Source organism: Pocillopora verrucosa, chromosome 8 (assembly GCF_036669915.1).
Source record: "Pocillopora verrucosa isolate sample1 chromosome 8, ASM3666991v2, whole genome shotgun sequence".
NCBI lineage: Eukaryota > Metazoa > Cnidaria > Anthozoa > Scleractinia > Pocilloporidae > Pocillopora > Pocillopora verrucosa.
In genome coordinates this window covers 15,014,238-15,033,793 of record NC_089319.1, presented here as the reverse complement: position 1 = coordinate 15,033,793, position 19,556 = coordinate 15,014,238, and the positions used below count along the sequence as shown (strand labels likewise).

The 19,556-nt window shown below is 36.5% G+C and overlaps 1 protein-coding gene across 1 annotated transcript; it reads right to left on the bottom strand.

Annotated features, from left to right (window-relative positions):
- Window positions 1–1,241: 1,241 nt before the first annotated feature.
- LOC131785052 (eukaryotic translation initiation factor 3 subunit D-like) lies at window positions 1,242–14,834 on the bottom strand. The gene is made up of 14 exons (XM_059101899.2): window positions 14,695–14,834; window positions 13,860–13,905; window positions 13,451–13,590; window positions 13,047–13,190; window positions 12,547–12,671; window positions 12,300–12,432; window positions 12,025–12,120; window positions 11,431–11,479; window positions 10,615–10,828; window positions 5,700–5,829; window positions 4,034–4,173; window positions 2,878–3,070; window positions 2,040–2,133; window positions 1,242–1,736 (listed from the first exon to the last, which is right to left on the bottom strand). The coding sequence occupies exons 1-14, from the start codon at window positions 14,824–14,826 to the stop codon at window positions 1,717–1,719; spliced, it is 1,656 nt and encodes a 551-aa protein (XP_058957882.1). The 5' UTR covers window positions 14,827–14,834; the 3' UTR covers window positions 1,242–1,716.
- Window positions 14,835–19,556: the final 4,722 nt, after the last annotated feature.

Sequence of the window (19,556 nt, the reverse complement as noted above, 5' to 3'; positions counted from 1 at the left end):
TCAGTTAAGGTTCGTAAATTGTTAGACTCTTGCTTTATTATCAGAGAGCCATCTTTTAGGAGCCTGCCAGCACCAATCTAAGAAACGTATGGGTTTCAAATCTCCGATCTTTTTCCACTATCTCGCGCATTGAATCTTATACTTAATCTCGCCCAGGACATCCAACCAGAAGTCGAACCAGATGCAGCCGCATGAAGAGGATGAGCAGTAAATGTAATGGAGAGAATGTCCCGGACATCTGGTACCGCAAGTGTTGTAACGCCTTCTGTTGGTATTCTGGCTGACTTAATCGAAGTGAACTGCCATCGTAGGGAGCAAAAACCGCGGTCATAACTCCACAGGGATTTTTTTTAGCATCCTCCAAAAATTAGGAAATATTCCGCATAACCTAGCCTTGTTGGACGGTTGGATGTGTCTTCGGTAGACTGGGTCGATTGAGTTTTATCGCAAGTACTTGATATTTCAACTCTAACGATCGAGTTTTATCATTAGCGATTGAAATTTTAGCACTAACGATTGAGTTTTATCACGAGCGATTGATATTTTAGCACTAACTACTGAGTTTTATCACGAGCGATTGATATTTTAGCACTAACAATTGAGTTTTAGCACAAGCGATTGATATTTTAGCACTAACAATTGGGTTTTATCACGAGCGATTGATATTTTAGCACTAACAATTAACTTTTAGCACTGGCGATTGATATTTTAGCACTAACGATTGGGTTTTATCACGAGCGATTGATATTTTAGCACTAACGATTGAGTTTTATCACAAGCGATTGATATTTTAGCACTAACGATTGAGTTTTATCACAAGCAATTGATATTTTAGCACTAACAATTGAGTTTTAGCACTGGCGATTGATATTTTAGCACTAACGATTGGGTTTTATCACGAGCGATTGATATTTTAGCACTAACGATTGGGTTTTATCACAAGCGATTGATATTTTAGCACTAACGATTGAGTTTTATCACAAGCAATTGATATATGACTGACGAGTTTGAACATTCTTATCTCTATTTTCTAAATGTAAACCACAGTTGAGAGCAGAAATTGGGTGGAGGGGGGGCTTGAGGGGGTTGAGGTTATAGCAGAACGACCTTTTTTTAACTCAAGCTAGCTTCTCCCGCTTGTTAACCCCCCCTGGGCTACTTTGTAAAGACTGACGCCTAAGTATGCCTTTAAAAATTTCACTGCAAAATACAAGCGCACGTTGACACATAACAAATACATCTTCAAGCAGATAATCTGTTTACTGAGAACGAACATGTGACCTCATATGTCCCCGTATATTACTAGCATTGAATTGAAAACCAAGAATTCCAAGAATTAACTTTCTCACTTCAAAGAACGGTAAAATAAACAATAGAGTAAAGTGACAAATGAACACCTTAGTTCAGAGGCACGATGCCTCCCTTAGTTAGAGCAACATTAAGAAAAATTAAACAATCCAGTTTGTCTATTCAGACACTAAACATTTATACTTTCTCTTACTATGTTTGGTCCGTGATGAAAACGAGTCAAGTCACAAGAAGCCAGCAGCTTATTCAAACCAACCCCCTTTTCTTAGTAAGAAAAAAGGGACGGTAAGAGAAAGGAGGAGAAGGGCCAAATAAAAATTAGTTTAAAAAATTGAGTAACAACATAAAGAAGATATGACCGTGTTGGTCTCCAAATTTGCACAATGTTAAGGTCGCAAATGTCTTCTTTCAGTTCTTTTCCTCTCCATCTGCAAACGAAAAGAGATTATTAATGCGAAAGGGTAATTAATGTACAATCTTCGCCAGTCCATTCACAAGACGTCCTTCCACAGACCTTCCGACGAAGATAACATCATTTAAGCAGAAAAAGTGTCCGCTATAGGTGAAATGCACTTAAAAGAAAAAAACAGCAGGAGTTTGTTTGGTTTTCAGGTGACTAAAGGTCATCTATTTTTTTCAATCTCAAGGCTAATAACATCTTATGTTTATGGAAAATAACCACCTATAACGTGCCAAATAATTTAGCATCTCAAACGGAATATTCAACGCACCTTTATCGTCGTCCTCCTCTTCCTCCTCATCGTCGTCCTCTTCGCCGCTTGATTCAAACGTATTATCAGGAATGTCGTATATTCTCACCACACCCTTAAAATTCAAGGAGGAACATAATCAGCAATGCAAAATACAATGTAATGCAAGTGTCGAAGGCCCGCCAAAAGGTTCGAGGTGACGGGGGTATGGAGATATCCACAGTAACGCTCTTGTGATAGACTGACACAAGCAAGGATCAACGCCCAGGCGTTGAGAACTTGGTGATTTCGGGGCTTCGACTACGACTTTGAATACCCCTTTGAAGAAGACTTCCACTTCGATTTCGACTAAATTCCTATTTTGTTCTTATATGCGACCCCCTGATCTGACCAAGCCTGCTAAAGCTAATGGCAACACTTTAACTTGCAACAATTCCCTCAGTTGGCACAATTACCAGGCTGAAAGATTTTTTTAATTTCAATGTTTGTTTCATAGAGGAAGGCCAAACGATCAACTCAGTTGGAAAAGTCTTGTGTTGGTAGCTAAGTCGAAGTGCGAATATAAGATAACTGAAGAAACAGAAAAAAAAAAATAAATGGATGAAACAGCACTACAAGACCTGTTTCTGGATTCGATATCAAACCATGTCTGAAAACTGTCATGGATAGCGAAAGGATCCAGAATTGATTTCCCTCGAATTTATGATCACCACAACTGAATAACCGTTTGTGACGTGTACCATCCGAGGAATAACATAAGAACAGGCTATATATGGTAAAGACGTTAACTTCACCAGCGTGGATTCTGCCTGCATTTTAATAATACAGTAGCACTGTACAATGATGGACATGAAGTTACCTTTAGGGGGTCTTTTAGTATGAGGTACTTTCCGTCATTTAATTTCATGCAGGTGTCAATGATACATCTCAGTATTCCCCAGGCATTATCCATGTTGAGGGCTATCTGAGTTGCAAACTCCTTAGGACGGAATTGTTGTGTACCAAGGATCGAATGCTTTGAAGAATCCATGAAATTTACGCGAGACACATACCTGATAGGACAGGAAAGAGAATTTTAAAAAGTACTCGGTTAAATTGTTAAAGCTACCTCGCAAAATTCATAACACTCTGAATAACAGACTAACAATGATCTGGGAGATCATGGGGTGCAGAAAACAGTCTTCAAAAGCACTGCTATTGGTTACAATGAATAACTTTGGAAAAATCTCAGCTGGAGTCATCATGTGACTAAGAGTAAACAGAAGAATTGATTGCCTTAAAAAGAAGATCTTAATTTTTGACACTGAATGATCAGCTACGGCATGCTGTTAACATTAGTTGTGCACAATATGAGGATGAAGACATAGAATTTACTTATTATTAGGATGAACGTTACTCCTGGGCTCAAACAATTTAGAGTGAAACAGTTAGCAAACATTCAGATAAACTAGGACCTTTAACTTGGGCTCAATAACCAGTGGCTGTTCAGGATATGAGAAAAAGCTTCTCCTCTTAAGAGGGAGTAGTAAAGAATGAAATTAAGAGGGTCTCCAAAGCCTCTTTTAACCCCCTCACCCCTTGACAAGATTCTTGCAAGTATTTCTCCCCCCCCCCCCCCAAATAAAAGAAACTTGAAAATATAAACTTCCAGACTGAAATGAACAAACTATTTAGCATAATACATAGTTGAATCAATTTACCTTACATAAAATGAAAAATGTCTTCATGTACATGTACCAAGATCAGTGGTAAACTCTGTTTCTGTCACTGGCGATTTCATTATTGCTTTCCAGGTGACTTATTGATTTATGGTGGGGTTATCATAATCATAAGGGTTAATGATTCCCTCAATAAAGCAACATTAGGGATTGAAAAAAATAATTAATAAGAAGAATATGCAGGCACCAAGTAACTTAAACCTTGTTTAAGACCTGGTCGAGTCTGATTTCTCAATAAACATTCACTATACAAACAAACAATTATCCTTGTTCCTTACAGTTAAGGCTTTGTCTTACCCTAGTTTGAGATATTCTGATCCAGCTAGTATGGAACTAGCAGTCCACTTTGCCAATTTGCAGCTGTTGTTTCTTAATGCTGTTGCTAGTACAGCACCACGCTGAGAATCCAGCTTCTGACGCCAATCTACACCAATTGCCTGCCAATTTTAAATCATTGCTCAGTCAGTAGTACAATTTGACACTATTCAGAGAAAATATTAACAAAACAACAGAACAACAATAACAGAACAAACAGTGATAAACTTATGAGATTTTAATGATAAAGATGACTTTAAATCACAGCTTGCTAACTTGAACTGAGAAATATATAATACACAGAGTACAATGTAATTCAATAACAATGAAAGAATCTAACCCATGGAACAGTTTTGGTATATCTACAGGAAAACTACTAGTGATTATGTTTATGTCACTAGTACATGTAGAAATCAGTGTTATCACACTGCAATGCAAAGAAAAAGGATATAATTCTAAGTAACCTAACTTTGAGGTTTCTTCTCCATTCTCAGTAAAATTAACTGAAAAATTATCCCATAATGATAATAATCAGTGAATTGATGTTAATGGATAATAAAAGCACATCAACATCAATTAATATTGATAATCAATGATCATCTATTTATATATTTATTGTGAGTAATTATGGTTATCCATTGCCAAACATTGATGAAATATTGGTGTCAGTGGCCTAAGTGGTCTTTGAGGAGTTGCATGATAAGTTTTCTGTTATGTTTGCTTTCCATACTCAGTGCCTCAGAGATTTTTTCTTAAGTTGAAAAAGATGAGTATTAGGAGGTGAGGTAACCTGCCTAGCCGTGGTCAAAAGACAAAATGCATTTACATGCAATCATACAACCCTGGGGTGTTGAGGTTGTTGTTGCGTTTGCAATTAAGGAATTTGCGGAAAGGCATCCCAAGTTCACATCTCGAAAAAGATGAAAGATTAACTCTTAGACACATATGTATTTATTCATGAAAGCATCATGCATTGTTAAGCGGTGTTTGGTTTCATGAGGAACCATTGACTTAATACATTATATGGAATAGTTTGGGAAACCAAATATGGTCGATTTACAATGCTAAATATTCCAAAATGTGAACACTTTATACTCCTTGTGTGTCCGTTGTGGTTTATGGTGATTCCTGCTATGAGATGGCTAGGAAATGTACTAAGTTTTAAAACAAACATGTTTCACTTTTGAGCTTTTTGCCATGAACATAACCCCAGCTAGGCGGTTACCCCACCTTTACATGTTTACGTGGCAAATTGTCATCCCAGCTAACAGTGTTACCCTACTTGGCAGACCGGGCAACCTGCCTAGGCAGGTCACCCCAACTATCATGTAAACATGATCAATATAAAATAAGAAATTATACGGACAGGCAGGTTACTCCACCTAGGTGGGTTACCTTACCTAACTGGGGTCCCCCACCTCCATGTGAACAAACGCTTAGTCAATGTTTTGAACAAAATAAAGTCTTTACCAGATAATCAGCCAATTAAAGGTCTGTTTTTGATTGCTCATTGATTAAAGTTCCCAAACTACTCTTACATCATTAAATGCTACCTTATCAACAATGATTACATCTCCTTACGAATTCTTCACTTAATTAAGTGAATTGTGCTACAGGGTAGGTACAGGTGCAGTTATTAACCACTAACCCTTGGATCCCATTCATTCAATGTCTTGATATTGATGTACGCTTCTTCTCCATTTGGTCCCAGCATTACAGCATCATGTTCACATCTCACAATCAGCTCAATTCCATCGCCCAGGTTCCATTTGCGATACCTGAGTGACCAGAACATAATTTATCCTTACAATGAGAATACAATATCAAGCAAAGAAGTGGTGGAAATAAAGAAAAATACCAATAAGTCAGGGGATGATGGTGACTCCAATACCAGATTCTCAAAAATAACATGAAAAGAATGTATGACAGACAGTAAGGAAACTACTGGTGAAAGGGTTGATTTCAAGAAGCAAAATCAAATAAATGTTCAATGAAATTATCACTTAGGGCTTTTTAAAACAGAACATAAGTAGGTCAAACAAATCCATGAAATTTGTTTCCCTGCATGACACTTCAGAGCCAAAAGCACTTGTTACAGTGTACACATCACCAAGAGACACAATGGAAACCCTTAAGAATGGGTAGAATATCCTCAGAGAGAGAATGAAAAAGAAACAATATAATCAACTGACACAAGACACTAGGAGATTGGCAAAGGGGTTTATACTTGTCATGTCATTAAGGCCAAAACTAAAGCATGAATTTTACAGAAAGGCCAGCCTGATTCATAAATTCATGAACCAGTGTAAGGCAATATTTGCCTCCCTGAATATATGTGACTCATGAATTTTTCTTTCATTACATGAAACTTAAAGATTTCCCTGAAACCTCCCAGGTTGAGAACCTTGTTAAGATCTTTTATGATCATGAAAGATCTTGGATGATCTTGTCAAGATCTTTATCTTAGAAGGATCTTGCCAAGATCTTGGCAAGTTGAGACCACTGAAAGATCTTGCTAAGATCTTACCATGTAAGATAGTAAAAAATCTTGCCAAGATCATTCCCTTGCAAATCGAATTCTCTTGACAATACTTTTAGTAGAAATTTCATGCTGTAGACAAACAAATTCAACACCTAATTAATCTTTCTTTTTTCATGATTGTTGTTGCTGCTTTTTTTTCAGTTTTTTTGCTCTATTTTCATGACTAATTGCTGTAATTTGTTTTACTGTTTTTATTCTTACAAAACATTTTTGTAAGAGTTCCAATACTTGTGGATCATCCACACACTGCAAACATTTGGCATGCAGACAAGACAGAGGTAGTCAATGTTCCCTTTGAGGAAAAACACCTTTTATATGACGTCTTCAATTTACTTTATTTGAAACTCTGATCTGAAAATATTTGTCAACAAGACTTGTTAGTAGTGAGAAGTACCAACCAAGTTTCCTTTCATAACTTAATTTCTTAAATGTCCCAATCACTGGATCTCCCAAAAAAATATTACATCTTTTTATTTTTGGTGCAAATTACAAGTCCTTCTTTATATAAAAATGAAAAGTGCTAGTCACACTTCAATAATAACAGCCCTTAAGTTTACTTGTTGTTCTTCTCTGTCGGTCAGCTATCAACAAAATTGTTTTATACTTCGGGCAGTGCATAACTATTTGTGGACCAGAGTTCCAACGCACCTCTGTAATCGCATATAGCTACTCCTGTCTCTTGTACAAATGTTTCTCCTTTGTAAGACGCACTCTAATCTGTTGTCAATACTGCTTTAAGTTCAGTGGAAACGACTGACTGAGGAATCGAGATGGCGGTGTTGGAACGTGTTGCTGAACGCTTGCTACGGTAAAGCTGTGTAAATTTAGGTACTGGTACACTCAGGGATCATCTATGTATCTCTTATACTTCCGAATGTGGTATCCTTCTTTTATAAATATGAGGGTAAAAGACGATTTGTAGTCGCATTCAAAACTGTGATTGGCTTGTGTTATTTCGCACCTTTGCCATTAACACAACTCAAGTGAGTTTTGAGTCTTTGTTTCCTTGACAACTTTCGGCCACAAATCGTGCATTTGTAATACGATCGATTCTTGTCGATTATTTCTACATAGAGTGAGCTCACATCTTTATTTATATCACCAAGCTATCCATTTTCTAGAAGCAGAGAACTGGTCGGAGAAGTCAGAATAAAGTTGGGCGCTTCTCTTAACACTGCAATCGGCAAGCCAGCGGATTCACTTTGCTAGCCAATGACAAGTCCTAAAAGATCCACGTGATCATGCCCGTGATCGGAAACAAAGAAGACTCCATTTGGCGCTCATCTTTGAATGTACTTTTCATCGGTTGATCGCTTTTCTCAACTGTTTTGCTTAATATAACATTTCTAAAGATAGCTATTATTGTGGTTCAATGGGAAAACGAGAATAGCGTGAGTGTTGTAAAAGAGAAGAAAGTCGTTGGTGCCGTGGAGTTAAAAGAAGGGACAACAGTTGACATATGGACTGGTACAAACAAGGGTCGAGTGGCCATCTTTAAAGCTACGATTTTGAAAGTTTGTGGTGAGTAAAAATTGCGATATTCGTTACGTGATCAAAATCTTATAAAAGAATAGATGTAGCGGGTTGAATTAAGCTTACATAACGCTCGGCGCAACTGAAACTAGAAAAATTCTGAGAATCGAATCGGTCACTTGCATGCCGCAGTTTCTTAAGCTTATGCTTTACAATGAAATAAACCTATCAGTAAGGTTTCAAGATTCCTCTAGTCACGTTTGGGAACATTCAAGATTCATAACAAACTTTAGTACATAGAGAAGCCCTCCTTGGTAAAAACAAAACAATGTATTCAGCCCTTTTTTAGTAAAATCCATGAGAGAGATGTACTAACTCCAATATAAAAGTCACTCAATATAACAGAGATTTCTCAATTTGAGAATCCAATGAATGCCCTTTTCCTCATAGCCATCTTAAAAGCCTGGTCTGAGCTTTAAACATACATATTTTAATATATTATTTTTTTTCAAATTCAGATGTCAAGGAATCCAGATACAAAATGGTCACGGTTCTTGTTGACAACCTCATTCAAGGCCAACTCATTGTGAGCCCAGGAAAAAAAATACAAACAGTATAAACAGCAGCTAAGTTTGCAGTTTAGGATAACTTCATTCTAATTTATTGTTACAGTTACAACAAGATTTTAATCAAAAAATCAATTTTATTTGTCTGTAATTAGCCCCTTCACTCCCAAGAATATAACTATATAAATATAACTTAAGATAAATTGTATTTTATGGAAGAGAATCAACAGATTTTATTCACAATTTGTGTCAAACCAAATTTAATGATTGATTAGAACTATTTTATATGAATAGCTGTAATTGAGGATTAATCCGTATGAAGTTTTCAAGAAAAGAAAAATAAATCAAATTCCATCCTAATATTACCACACATTGATGTTAGTAATTAATCAAAAATATTTTACATGTAAGCCTTAATTAAGCTTCTAAATAAATTTCATTGAATACTTGAATTTTAGCTGGGTTTTTTTAATTTAAAGTATTTATTTTATATCATTAGCCTCAAATTTTTGCTTAAAATTCCCAGTAATTCTTAAACATTCCTAAAAATTCCCAAAAATTCCCAGAAATTCCCAGAAATTCCCAGAAATTCCTAGGAATTTTTTAGATTTACAGCTTTTCAGGGAAAGTCATCGGTTCTCTGAGTTGGAATTCCTAGGAATTCCTAGGAATTCCTAGGAATTCCAAGTCCTGTTGGCTATAAACTTGGAATTTCTGGGAATTTCTGGGAATTTTTGGGAATTTCTAGGAATTTCTAGGTTTTTAGAACCAGAGTTGTCCAAGTCCAATTCCAAGTCCTGTTGGCTATAAACTTGGAATTTCTGGGAATTTCTGGGAATTTTTGGGAATTTCTAGGAATTTCTAGGTTTTTAGAACCAGAGTTGTTATGGTTGGGAATTCCCAGTCCGAATTTACCGTGAAAATTCACACCTTTATTCCTAGGAATTCCTAGGAAAATCCTAGGAATTCCTAGGAATTCCAAAAGCCATTTCGCAAGGGTTGTAAGATCTTGTCAAGATCTTACCATGATCCTGCATGATTTTACAAAAATTTTGATTAGATCATAACCAAGATCTTGACAAGATCATTAAAAGATCTTGTCAAGATCTTAGCAAGATCTTAAAAATATCTTTCCAAGATCATTGAAAGATCTTGTCAAGATCTTAGCAAGATCCTGCAGCTTCTTGCAGGATCTTGTCCAAGATCTTACATGATCTTACCAAAGGTCTTGCCAAGATTTTATCAAAGATCTTGCCATGATTTCACCAAGATCTTGTCCAGATCTTACCAAGGTTTTCAACCTGGGCTTGTACACAAGAAAAGACATTTAAAGTTTTCCCTTTTATATACATGTATGTGACATGTGAATTTCTCTAACATTTGTGCATGAAACAGGATTAGGACTCCCCCCTTCGCTAGGTCTTGCAAGAGAAAACTTTCAGCACTTCAAACATCCCAGCTGCCCTGCTATGTGTCACATTTGCCTGGCTTAAAAAACAGCAAAGTGATCTAGTTGGTGTATCACTGTTTACATTGCAATATGAACATGTCTAATTTATTCAAATTCAAATTTTGTTGAGACAAATCAAAAGATTTGACTTTTAGGCAATGTTAATGGTACAATGGTAGGCATTAGTAAAGATAATTTTAGCTTGTCTTTATCATAATGGCCTGTCTCAAGGTCTATATGTAGTATGTCTGTATTTTATCAAATATAATGATCAAATGTCTCTGAATTATACATCACACCCAGCTGGTAACGGTCCCAGGTATGTGAAAAGATCCAGACTTCGTTATTCCTCAGATATGTAATCACTGCAAGTATTGATAACCTTGCAGTGAGTAGCTGTATGAGGATAGAGAGATGTGCAAGTACTGTACTCCATAAGAAGAAAGAAAAACCAATCCAGTTTACATGTGCATATTAATTTAAAATGGCTAAACTCTATCCTTGATCTGTCTGTCAAATTAACTACACCTACCTGTATGCTACAGACGCTACTTGTGCCTCATCCTCATCAGTAACAAATGGGTTAGAGTTGGGAAATACTTTTTTGTCTTGCCCTTTCTTCAGACACTGCTGTGAGAAGTTTTGATTGATGAATGTTGCTTCAAGGCCAAGATTTGTGGGAGAATTAATTCCATTTCCTTCATCAAAAGCCACATCATGTGCAGTCTCACTCACTGTTAGTAAATCTAAAAATACAGAGAAGTCAATGGTACACAATCCATTTGGCTGAGGGGACCTGCAAATGCTAACAAACCCCAAAGACTTAAAACCTATGGTGGAGAAGATGTGGATAATGTACATGAAACAGGTACTTAAACAATACTTTCAAAGACCATAGCCAAGTGCAGACTGTAAGTTTATTACTACATTATATGCTGTCATGTGAAGAAAAAAGACAACAACAACAAGAAAAAAGGGCATAAAGAGAATATAGGGCACATGGTGGTTCCTTTTATTGACAGTCTGTAGAATGGGGTTGTTAAGAAAATGTGTCAATCAAGAAGCTGTGATCTTGATTTAAGTGTGTTATGGATAGCAGGGAGAGTCCAACAATTAGATTATTTTCTATCATACAGAGACACAGCACATCTGGTAACACTCTTCACACAGTCCCAAGAATTTAATCATCATTGTTGTGAAATATTCTAGTCTTAAGTTTATCAAACCAAGAGGTTGTACATTCCAAGTAAATTTATGTGATTGTATTTTGCAGCACTCTTTGTATCTCATTTGTGCTATATCATTCATGGTAACATATAAAAACAACTTTCTACAACTTGGAACCTACCAAATTCAGAATCATCTCTCTTGTCGAAAAACAACTTTGATCCAACTCGCTATAAAAAATTGACAACTATCAGGAAACTGACAAAAAACTATGCAGTTACAATCAAAATAATTATTGATGTGAATTGCATTACACCTCTTTCTGTTATTCTCTCAAGGCTGTGCATTGTACCCCTGGTGGTCTGTGACCATTGAAATGAATAAACTTATGTAAAACAACAGAATTATTTCATTTAAGTTTCACCTAAAAAGTATAATTGAGTATGAGTTGAGTACTTTTACAGGTAACTGTTTAAACTGAGTAAAACTGACAAGGTATATTCTACACTGCACAATGATTCATGTTACACATCAACCAAATGTAAGACCATGCAGTGGTTATGCATTTGGCTGGGGATACCATAAAAATTGAATAGGATTTATTGGAAGTTATTTAAATGTTTTCTTGTTACTCAAATGAACTCTTTCATGATAATTATAGGGCTATTTGTTTTTTTGTAAAAGCTGAGCATGTCTCCTTGGGAGAGCATTTCATTGTGATAATTGGTACCTAAAGTATAATTTTATATAGTTTAAATTCATTCATTTACAATACCTGCACTACAACATCCCAGGAGTAAACAGATCGTGTTGCAGTCATGAGTGTAGCTATTATTGCATCAGTAGCAAAAACATTTCCCTTGGAAAGCAACTGAAAAGAAAATTATACAATTACAGCTTTTGCTAAAATAGTAACAACCATACAACACTATGCATTCATGCCAAACTTGCAATGAACAGACATATCTCAATTATACAGATTGTACATTACACCAAGCTGATAAAGTTCACATTGTCTTGAAAACCAATGGTCATTGGGTTTAAACATACCTTCCTGATGATAGGGTCATCTGTAGTTGTAACTTTGTGGAAGATTCTATTCACTCCAGCTAAAGGCACCTCATTCTTTGTTGTCACACGATCATAACTTTTTTCATAAAACTCTAAACTACCACACTCATACCTGAGGATGGAATGGAGGGATTTAATGACAACTTTATTGTTAATCCTACTTTAAACCCTTCATATAGTCCTTTCATAATCATGTAAATGACAATAGAAAGTCTTTAATACTCACAAATCTTCAGGTTCCTCTACGTTTGGCAGGTTCAGCTTGGAAAGTCGCGGAAAATCCATTTCACCATCCTCCAAAACTTTCCATTCCTCACGAACTGCTACAGAAGGTGCTCTTTTGTGAATATTCTAGAATAAGCAATGAGACATTGTGTTCCACTTAATCTATAGGTTGGTTTCAAATGTTTCTAAGGAATCAGATGGTAGAGTAAATACAGTCACTGTCCTGTACAGTACTTCTTTACATCATAGGAACCTTAAGATTGTGATGGGAAAACCCAAAGCTAAAAGGAGAGGATATTTCAGAGAAGACACTCGTCTACATAAATTTGATATATATTTGACATGTAACATTACTCCTTAAATAAGTTTGATGTAATAGAGTCAAAATAAGTGACTGCAGCCTTTCTTTACTCTTCCTTTTACTTTGTTTCTCAGAAAGAGAGATCATGCACAAGGCTCTCATTTTCTTATATAAATAAACCCAGGACGATGAATACTTACAGCTGGTTTTCTATCATGCCATTGTCCACGTCCATAGTTCCGTTGCATCTTCCGTGAGAATTTCTGCCGATTCTGGTTCTTTGACAGACTTTGCATTCCCCCTGCTGGATATCGCTGGTTTCGCTGGTCCCTCCTCATGTTTCTCTACAATTATTCCAAAAAAAACACTCAATAATTGACTTGTTTGTAAAGCATTATAAAAGGTACCTCCCATGAATATTAAGCTTCTGGATTTTACCCTATAATATTTATGGATGGTAAGCTTCCACTAACTTTTCAATTTATTTCACATCAAGTCTATAAACTGTTCAAGAAAGATAAAACAGTCTTTCTCTCCTAACTCACAGGTGAATATTTTCATCCCTTACCATTCTGGAAAGGATACAATGTTTAAATTTACTTACCTGTCCAAACCTGTTCCTATTTCTCTGGTAAAGGGGACGCTGTGGACGTGAGGTGTCCACTAACTGGAAAGATGATTCATCCTCCTCGTGGTAATAAGAGAACATTTGATTTCCTGCTCCAAACTGAGACTGGTATTTATCTAAATGGACAAAACTCCTATTACTGAATATGTCAAGCATCTTTGAACCCAAAGTAGGTTTGTTATTCAGCTATAAAGAGTTTCACTGAGAATTTTTCATCCACAAAATATTTTAGTGAAAAGTTTTACCCTTGAGACATGTTTCTTGAATTTCCCAAGCTTGACATTGATTTCTTTAGAGCACTGGGACAGATGGGTGCAGAGGTGTAACAAGAATGAAAAGCTGCACATAAACAAAATACAAGTATTATGCAAAGTGGAATACTCACTCATGTATCTCCGATCTTGATAGGTGCCACCAGTCCAGTCAGATATCTTAAATTTAAAACACAACTTAATATAAGAGGAGACTTTGTTCACATTCTTTGAGTAAAAGATACCCCTTCCCCTACAAACATTTCTTCTTTCCTTTCCTCTCTCACTGACTCTCATACCATGTCCCTAACCTAAACACCCTGTTGACAATCACTTATATGTACATGGCTATTTATACTACTGTTAAATTGCCCTCTGTTTCTAAAAGTAAATTTTTGATAATTGATGCTGACTTCACTGATAGTTTCAAGTCAACACTCTATTTCTATTTTCTTAAAAACAAATGTACATTTTTTAAATCCAAGTACAGTCACACTCTTATCCCACCAGAGCAATTCGATATACACACGTATCTACCTACTTATCCTACATCACTGCTGAATCAGGATTCTTCAACCTACAATTATCATCCTCAGTTTAAGATATCGTATCCCATACTTAAGAAATATGATCACAGTGGTTGAATTTAGAAAAAGAACTGACATCTCCTGAAAAGAAGATCACACAATTCAGGAAAAAAGTCTCCAAGTAAGAAAGAATGGTTTTAACAACAAGAAATCGAGGCAATTTTCATCATTTGAAGTGTTTCTTAACTTGAAAAGTTTCCCTTATTTTTAGAACGTTTCCTTGAATAAAAACATGAAAACAAGAGACTGGAGCCCTTAATACCGGAATCAAATTGATTCGTTGAATAAAGAAATTTGTTTTAGAGCGTATTAAATAAGGACTGAAATCAGAAAGCGACGTGGCATTTCCGAGCGAGTTCAACCCAAAAAGTGTTCATTTTACCTTGCCGAGACGATCTCCTTTAGAAAATGGCTGATATGGTATGTCTTTGAAAGCAGTCGGAATGGCACAAGGGCCCCAACCATCGGGATTATCTTCTATAACCGGCGGAATAAAAGATGCCTTACCCGCCATAATGGATTTTTAGGTATCACGTGGAAATTATTTTCTCTGACGTTAACACTACCATAAAAGCGCTGCCTAAAGAAACTGCTGTCTCAAGAAACTGCTGTCTCAAAGTATTGGGTAACTTCATTGCACGTATTCGTCTCCGCACCCACTGGGTATAACAATGCTTAAATGCAACCTAATATTTCTAATCAAGTTCCTTTTTCACCACGTCAAGTTTTCCAACAGATTCCCTCAATTTCCTGTCATGTTTTTTTTCCGGCAATAACTCTTTGAGAACAATTATTCCGACACAGCTATTTCCGGCACAACTTTTTGCAGTACGACTTTTAAGACGCGACATTTCCTGATAAGACTTTTACGGCATGATGTTTCTAACACTACATTTCTGGCACAACTTCATGTGGAGCGACGTTTTCTCCTTTTTTATCCCTTTTTTCAATTTCCTTGGCAGCGCGGGGATCTACGCAGTAGGTCACCGCTAATCAATCGCAGCTTCAGTTTATCAGGATTCAGAGTTGAAGCTATTCTCCTTTGGACCCTTAAAATGAAGTGTACCTCAACGATAAATATGGGATTTCTCACCTTGTTTAATGAACCTACATTCACGGACTCCGCCATTTTGTTGTGATTAATACCTGAATAAAGAACATCCACAGCTCTATAGTGTCAGTTCTTGTTTACTTTTTTTCAAATTTTGTTGTTGTTTTTGTCTTACCTATACAGTACGTACAAGTGAAGACAATAACACCACTGAAATACCTATATCGAGGATTGTAAAACTAGTCTAACTTGCAGTACTAGGATTAACTTTCTTACCTACACACACTGGTATGTGTACATGTACGCATGTACACATACCACATCTAACTCAAACAATTTTTCTTCCTCTCTTACATATCAAAATAATTACTAATATTACAATCAGTTCGACATTTATAATACTTACGAAATCTTCGATACTAACATCGCTCACAAAAAATAATGAATTGATAAAACAGAAAAGATATGGAAAGGTAGATCTTGCTGTGACCTAACGCTCCGTACATACATTTATCTAAGTAAACAATACTTACGATACCAACCTTTGCAAACCATGACGTTTTTCGAAGAAAATTTTAAATTGAGTTTGCCCAATTTCTCTCAGTGTTTCGATTTTTTTCTCAAGTTACTTAAGAAGTCAGTATCACTCACGCAGAAAAAGTAATATTTTGCCATGTGATTCGCACGTGATCAATAAAGTTAACTATCTGTAAGTAACTTTTGGGTTATCAGCCATGGCTAGTGTTATGAATTTTTAAAAACGTTTTGGCATCCTAAAATATGTTTTTGTGTGTTAAAGCGCAACTGATACAGTGGCCGTATCCTTAGACCCCCCTCATATTCTTACCTCGTCGAAGTGACTGCATAGTCATCTTTAGGATGACTAATGATGACTATGATGACTATGATTTAGGAAGACTTTACTTAAGATACAATCTTTTGCAAACGGTTATAAAGGCTATTAGCAATTTCCTACTAGTACTACATGCGTAGTTAAACATCTGCTCCAAAGTCAATTTTTTAAAAATTGGGACGGCAAAATTACTCAACTCCTCACACCAATCCCTCACACTGGCCTCAATTTACGGTCTCATTTAATAAAAGAACCGCCAGACTCTCCGATTTTTGTATGCACCAGCCTCCTGTTGACAATAGCGGACCAAATTGAGATCTGCGTTTATTTCGAAAATTAAATAGAGACCCTTAATGAGAGGCTGGGGTTCTGGATACTCTAACTTTACTCTCTGGATAAGCCTTCGGTGAGGTCAAAGTTTCGGATCGTAACTACGTGCAAGATGATTGGCAAACTATAGGAAAGTAAAGTAAGAAGATGTGAAATTCATCAATTTCTTGGATAGCAAGAACCTCTCTAGAAGAATATTGATCGAGAGGGGTCCATGGTTTAACCTTTTCTTGAATCGCTTTTAGGTAATAGTTCAAACGACAATTTTCTCTTTCCATCTCCCCTTGGTACGTTTTTTGTATTTAAAAGCCTTGTGCTTGATTTGATTTGCCCAATCATGTCCACAGACCTTGCTGTTGAATCTAAATTCGAAGTGAACATCCACTAGAATTTGACGTTCAAGTCATACTGTGTTCTTTTTAATTTATTAATTTATTTTAGCTTAGCTTGTCGCCCATTTCTGTTTGAAGTTCATGAGTTCCATAAGGTTCCTTTTGCAGCCAATTGTTGTATTTGATGAACTCAGAAACTTTGTTAACAATTATTTACTTAAGTGGAGGTGAATAGAAGTGGATATTTACCGAGCCGCGAAGCAGCGAGATAAATATCCACCACTTTCACCGACACTTACTACAAATGTCAGTACCCTTAAGTTATTTGAGCTAATTTGGGACACCATGAAATAAAAAGATACAAATGCACAATACTATATAGGCCTGACACTAAAAATATGAAATAAATATAGACATGTATGTTTATAAAATTAAATTAGATTAAGTAAATAAACAAATAAAAATTTATAGGGTGCACTCCGGCCCATATGACAGAATATTTACCATAGGTTATCGAGTTATATCTTGGAATCACGATGTCAGAGTTACGTACATTGTAATTAGTGTCCAGTCTTTAAAATAACTCAGATATATGCTCTGAATACATTCCATCGTTCAACTTAAACATCAAAATTGCTCAATCTTGCTGTCTTCTGGCCCCAATCGTTTAAAGGGCGGATGTGTTAACCAAATTTATTGTGCTATCCAAAGTTTAGAGATTTATCCAGTGGATAGTGCTATCCACCCTAAGAACAACCGGAGTTTGGTGTATAAACTAGGTAAGTTGGTCTTCTTTAACAAGTGCTCATAACTTGATGCACTGTATTTAAATACAGTCATTAGACCCTTCTCTTGCAGTCTATTTAGTTTGCATTTGTGGGGTGCTCTTATCACAGAAGGCATCACAGATCAGAAGGGATCACAGATTCGAAGAGACGAAACTTGAAATTCTTAGGAACAAGTTTCCGCATCCTCGTCAAATACCAATTTTAGAATTAGCTTTGGAGCACACTAACGTGATATGTTCATCAACATTGAGTTTCTTAACTATAACGACTCCTTATAAACTTAGAGAGTGTGTGTATTCATTCTCCTCATCGTCAACAGTAACTTGTATTTCCGATGAGTCTTTCGCTCTGGAATCTAAGAACAATGCTTGAAACATCTTTATTTCCTGATAGGAAATTTCTTTTATACCAGTTAGCCACTAACGCCGCCTCGTTAATTAAGGTTGACCTAAATCGCTGAGCGAGTGACTATATGCACACAGTTGATGATCATCAGCCTTCAAAAATAGGTCACGTTTACTTATGCTTTAGTACAGGTTATTTTGAAATACGTTCCATAGCAGGGGTCCAAAGCACGAGCCCTGGGGAGATCCTTTCCTTTGATCATGCTAAGCACCAGTAGAAGAAGGAAGTTTAACTTGCCACCACAACAAACTCGCCATCACTGAGAGTCAAATCGCCCCCACTCGTTGACGATAATCGTAAAAGGTTATTCCCTAGATTTCTCAAACAGTTTAAAACTTTTTGAGCACACCCTTAGTGGTATTTCCCGAAATGCCGTGCAAAGTTTTAGCTGTTGAATTTCCCTAAGTCAGTGGCGACAATTGATGAACTGACAAGTGCCCAAATTTCCCAAAATGCGCTTCGAATTCACTTGAAAACTCTTTCTCTAGGTTTAGTTATTCGACCGTTGTATGAAGACTGTGTACCGCAGAGCCCAGGAATCGAGAATGAAAAATTAAATTTCGCTCTGCAGCGAAATTTATCAAATAATTTAACGGATGCGGTTATCGGAGGGAACATGACTGACATACTTGACATACTACTTGTTGTTTTAATAAATTCAAAGTTTGATCCGTTTGCCCTTCAGAGAGGGACGCCAAGTCGCTTTCTGGAAAAAAAAATATGAATAAACCTCAAGATCTAGGCTTTCATATGATATAAGTTTCATCAGATTTGATTAAGAGTTGTGTCCATCAGAACGAAACTTATGTTAAAGGTCAAGTCGACTTTCTTTGTACTTAAAACAAAGAATACGGACTAACTCCTTTTCTGTAAACTTCGCTGTATTTGTACGCACTTTTAATGCATATGTCGTTATGTAGCACCACATCTTATACTTCATTTGATGTAAAACTCATACGACTTCATAAACAGCAGCGAAAATCACTGGGCGAAACTCACTCTGGTTTCGCTGTATGCAAACTGATTATACTCTTCGTGATATCAACATGTTTTATGTCATTTAATGGTTAAGGTTCCACGATTGAAATGGTTCACATAACTTCTGAGTCCCTTTTTCTTTTCGCAATATGCTACTACATCTTAGCTTTCGTTTAACAGGCTACACATACAATGGCGGATCCAGGGGGAGGGTCCGGGGGATCCGGACCCCCATATCAGACCTAACGCTTACAACTTTGAGACTGAAATTCTTACATCGACAGGATCGTATATCACTTTTTAACTGGACGATTTTTACAATGAAGCGCGCGTGGCATGTTTCCACTAAACTAAATTCCAGGGATATTAAAAAATGTAATTGTTTTTGGGTACCATCTTATGATCTGTTCGCCTCTGCTCGCAAAGCAGTATTTCCCGCGCCAACGGCGACCGGCGTTCACAGATTGAGAAACACGTGGTCGTCTCTGCTTTCTCAGCTGGTCGAAA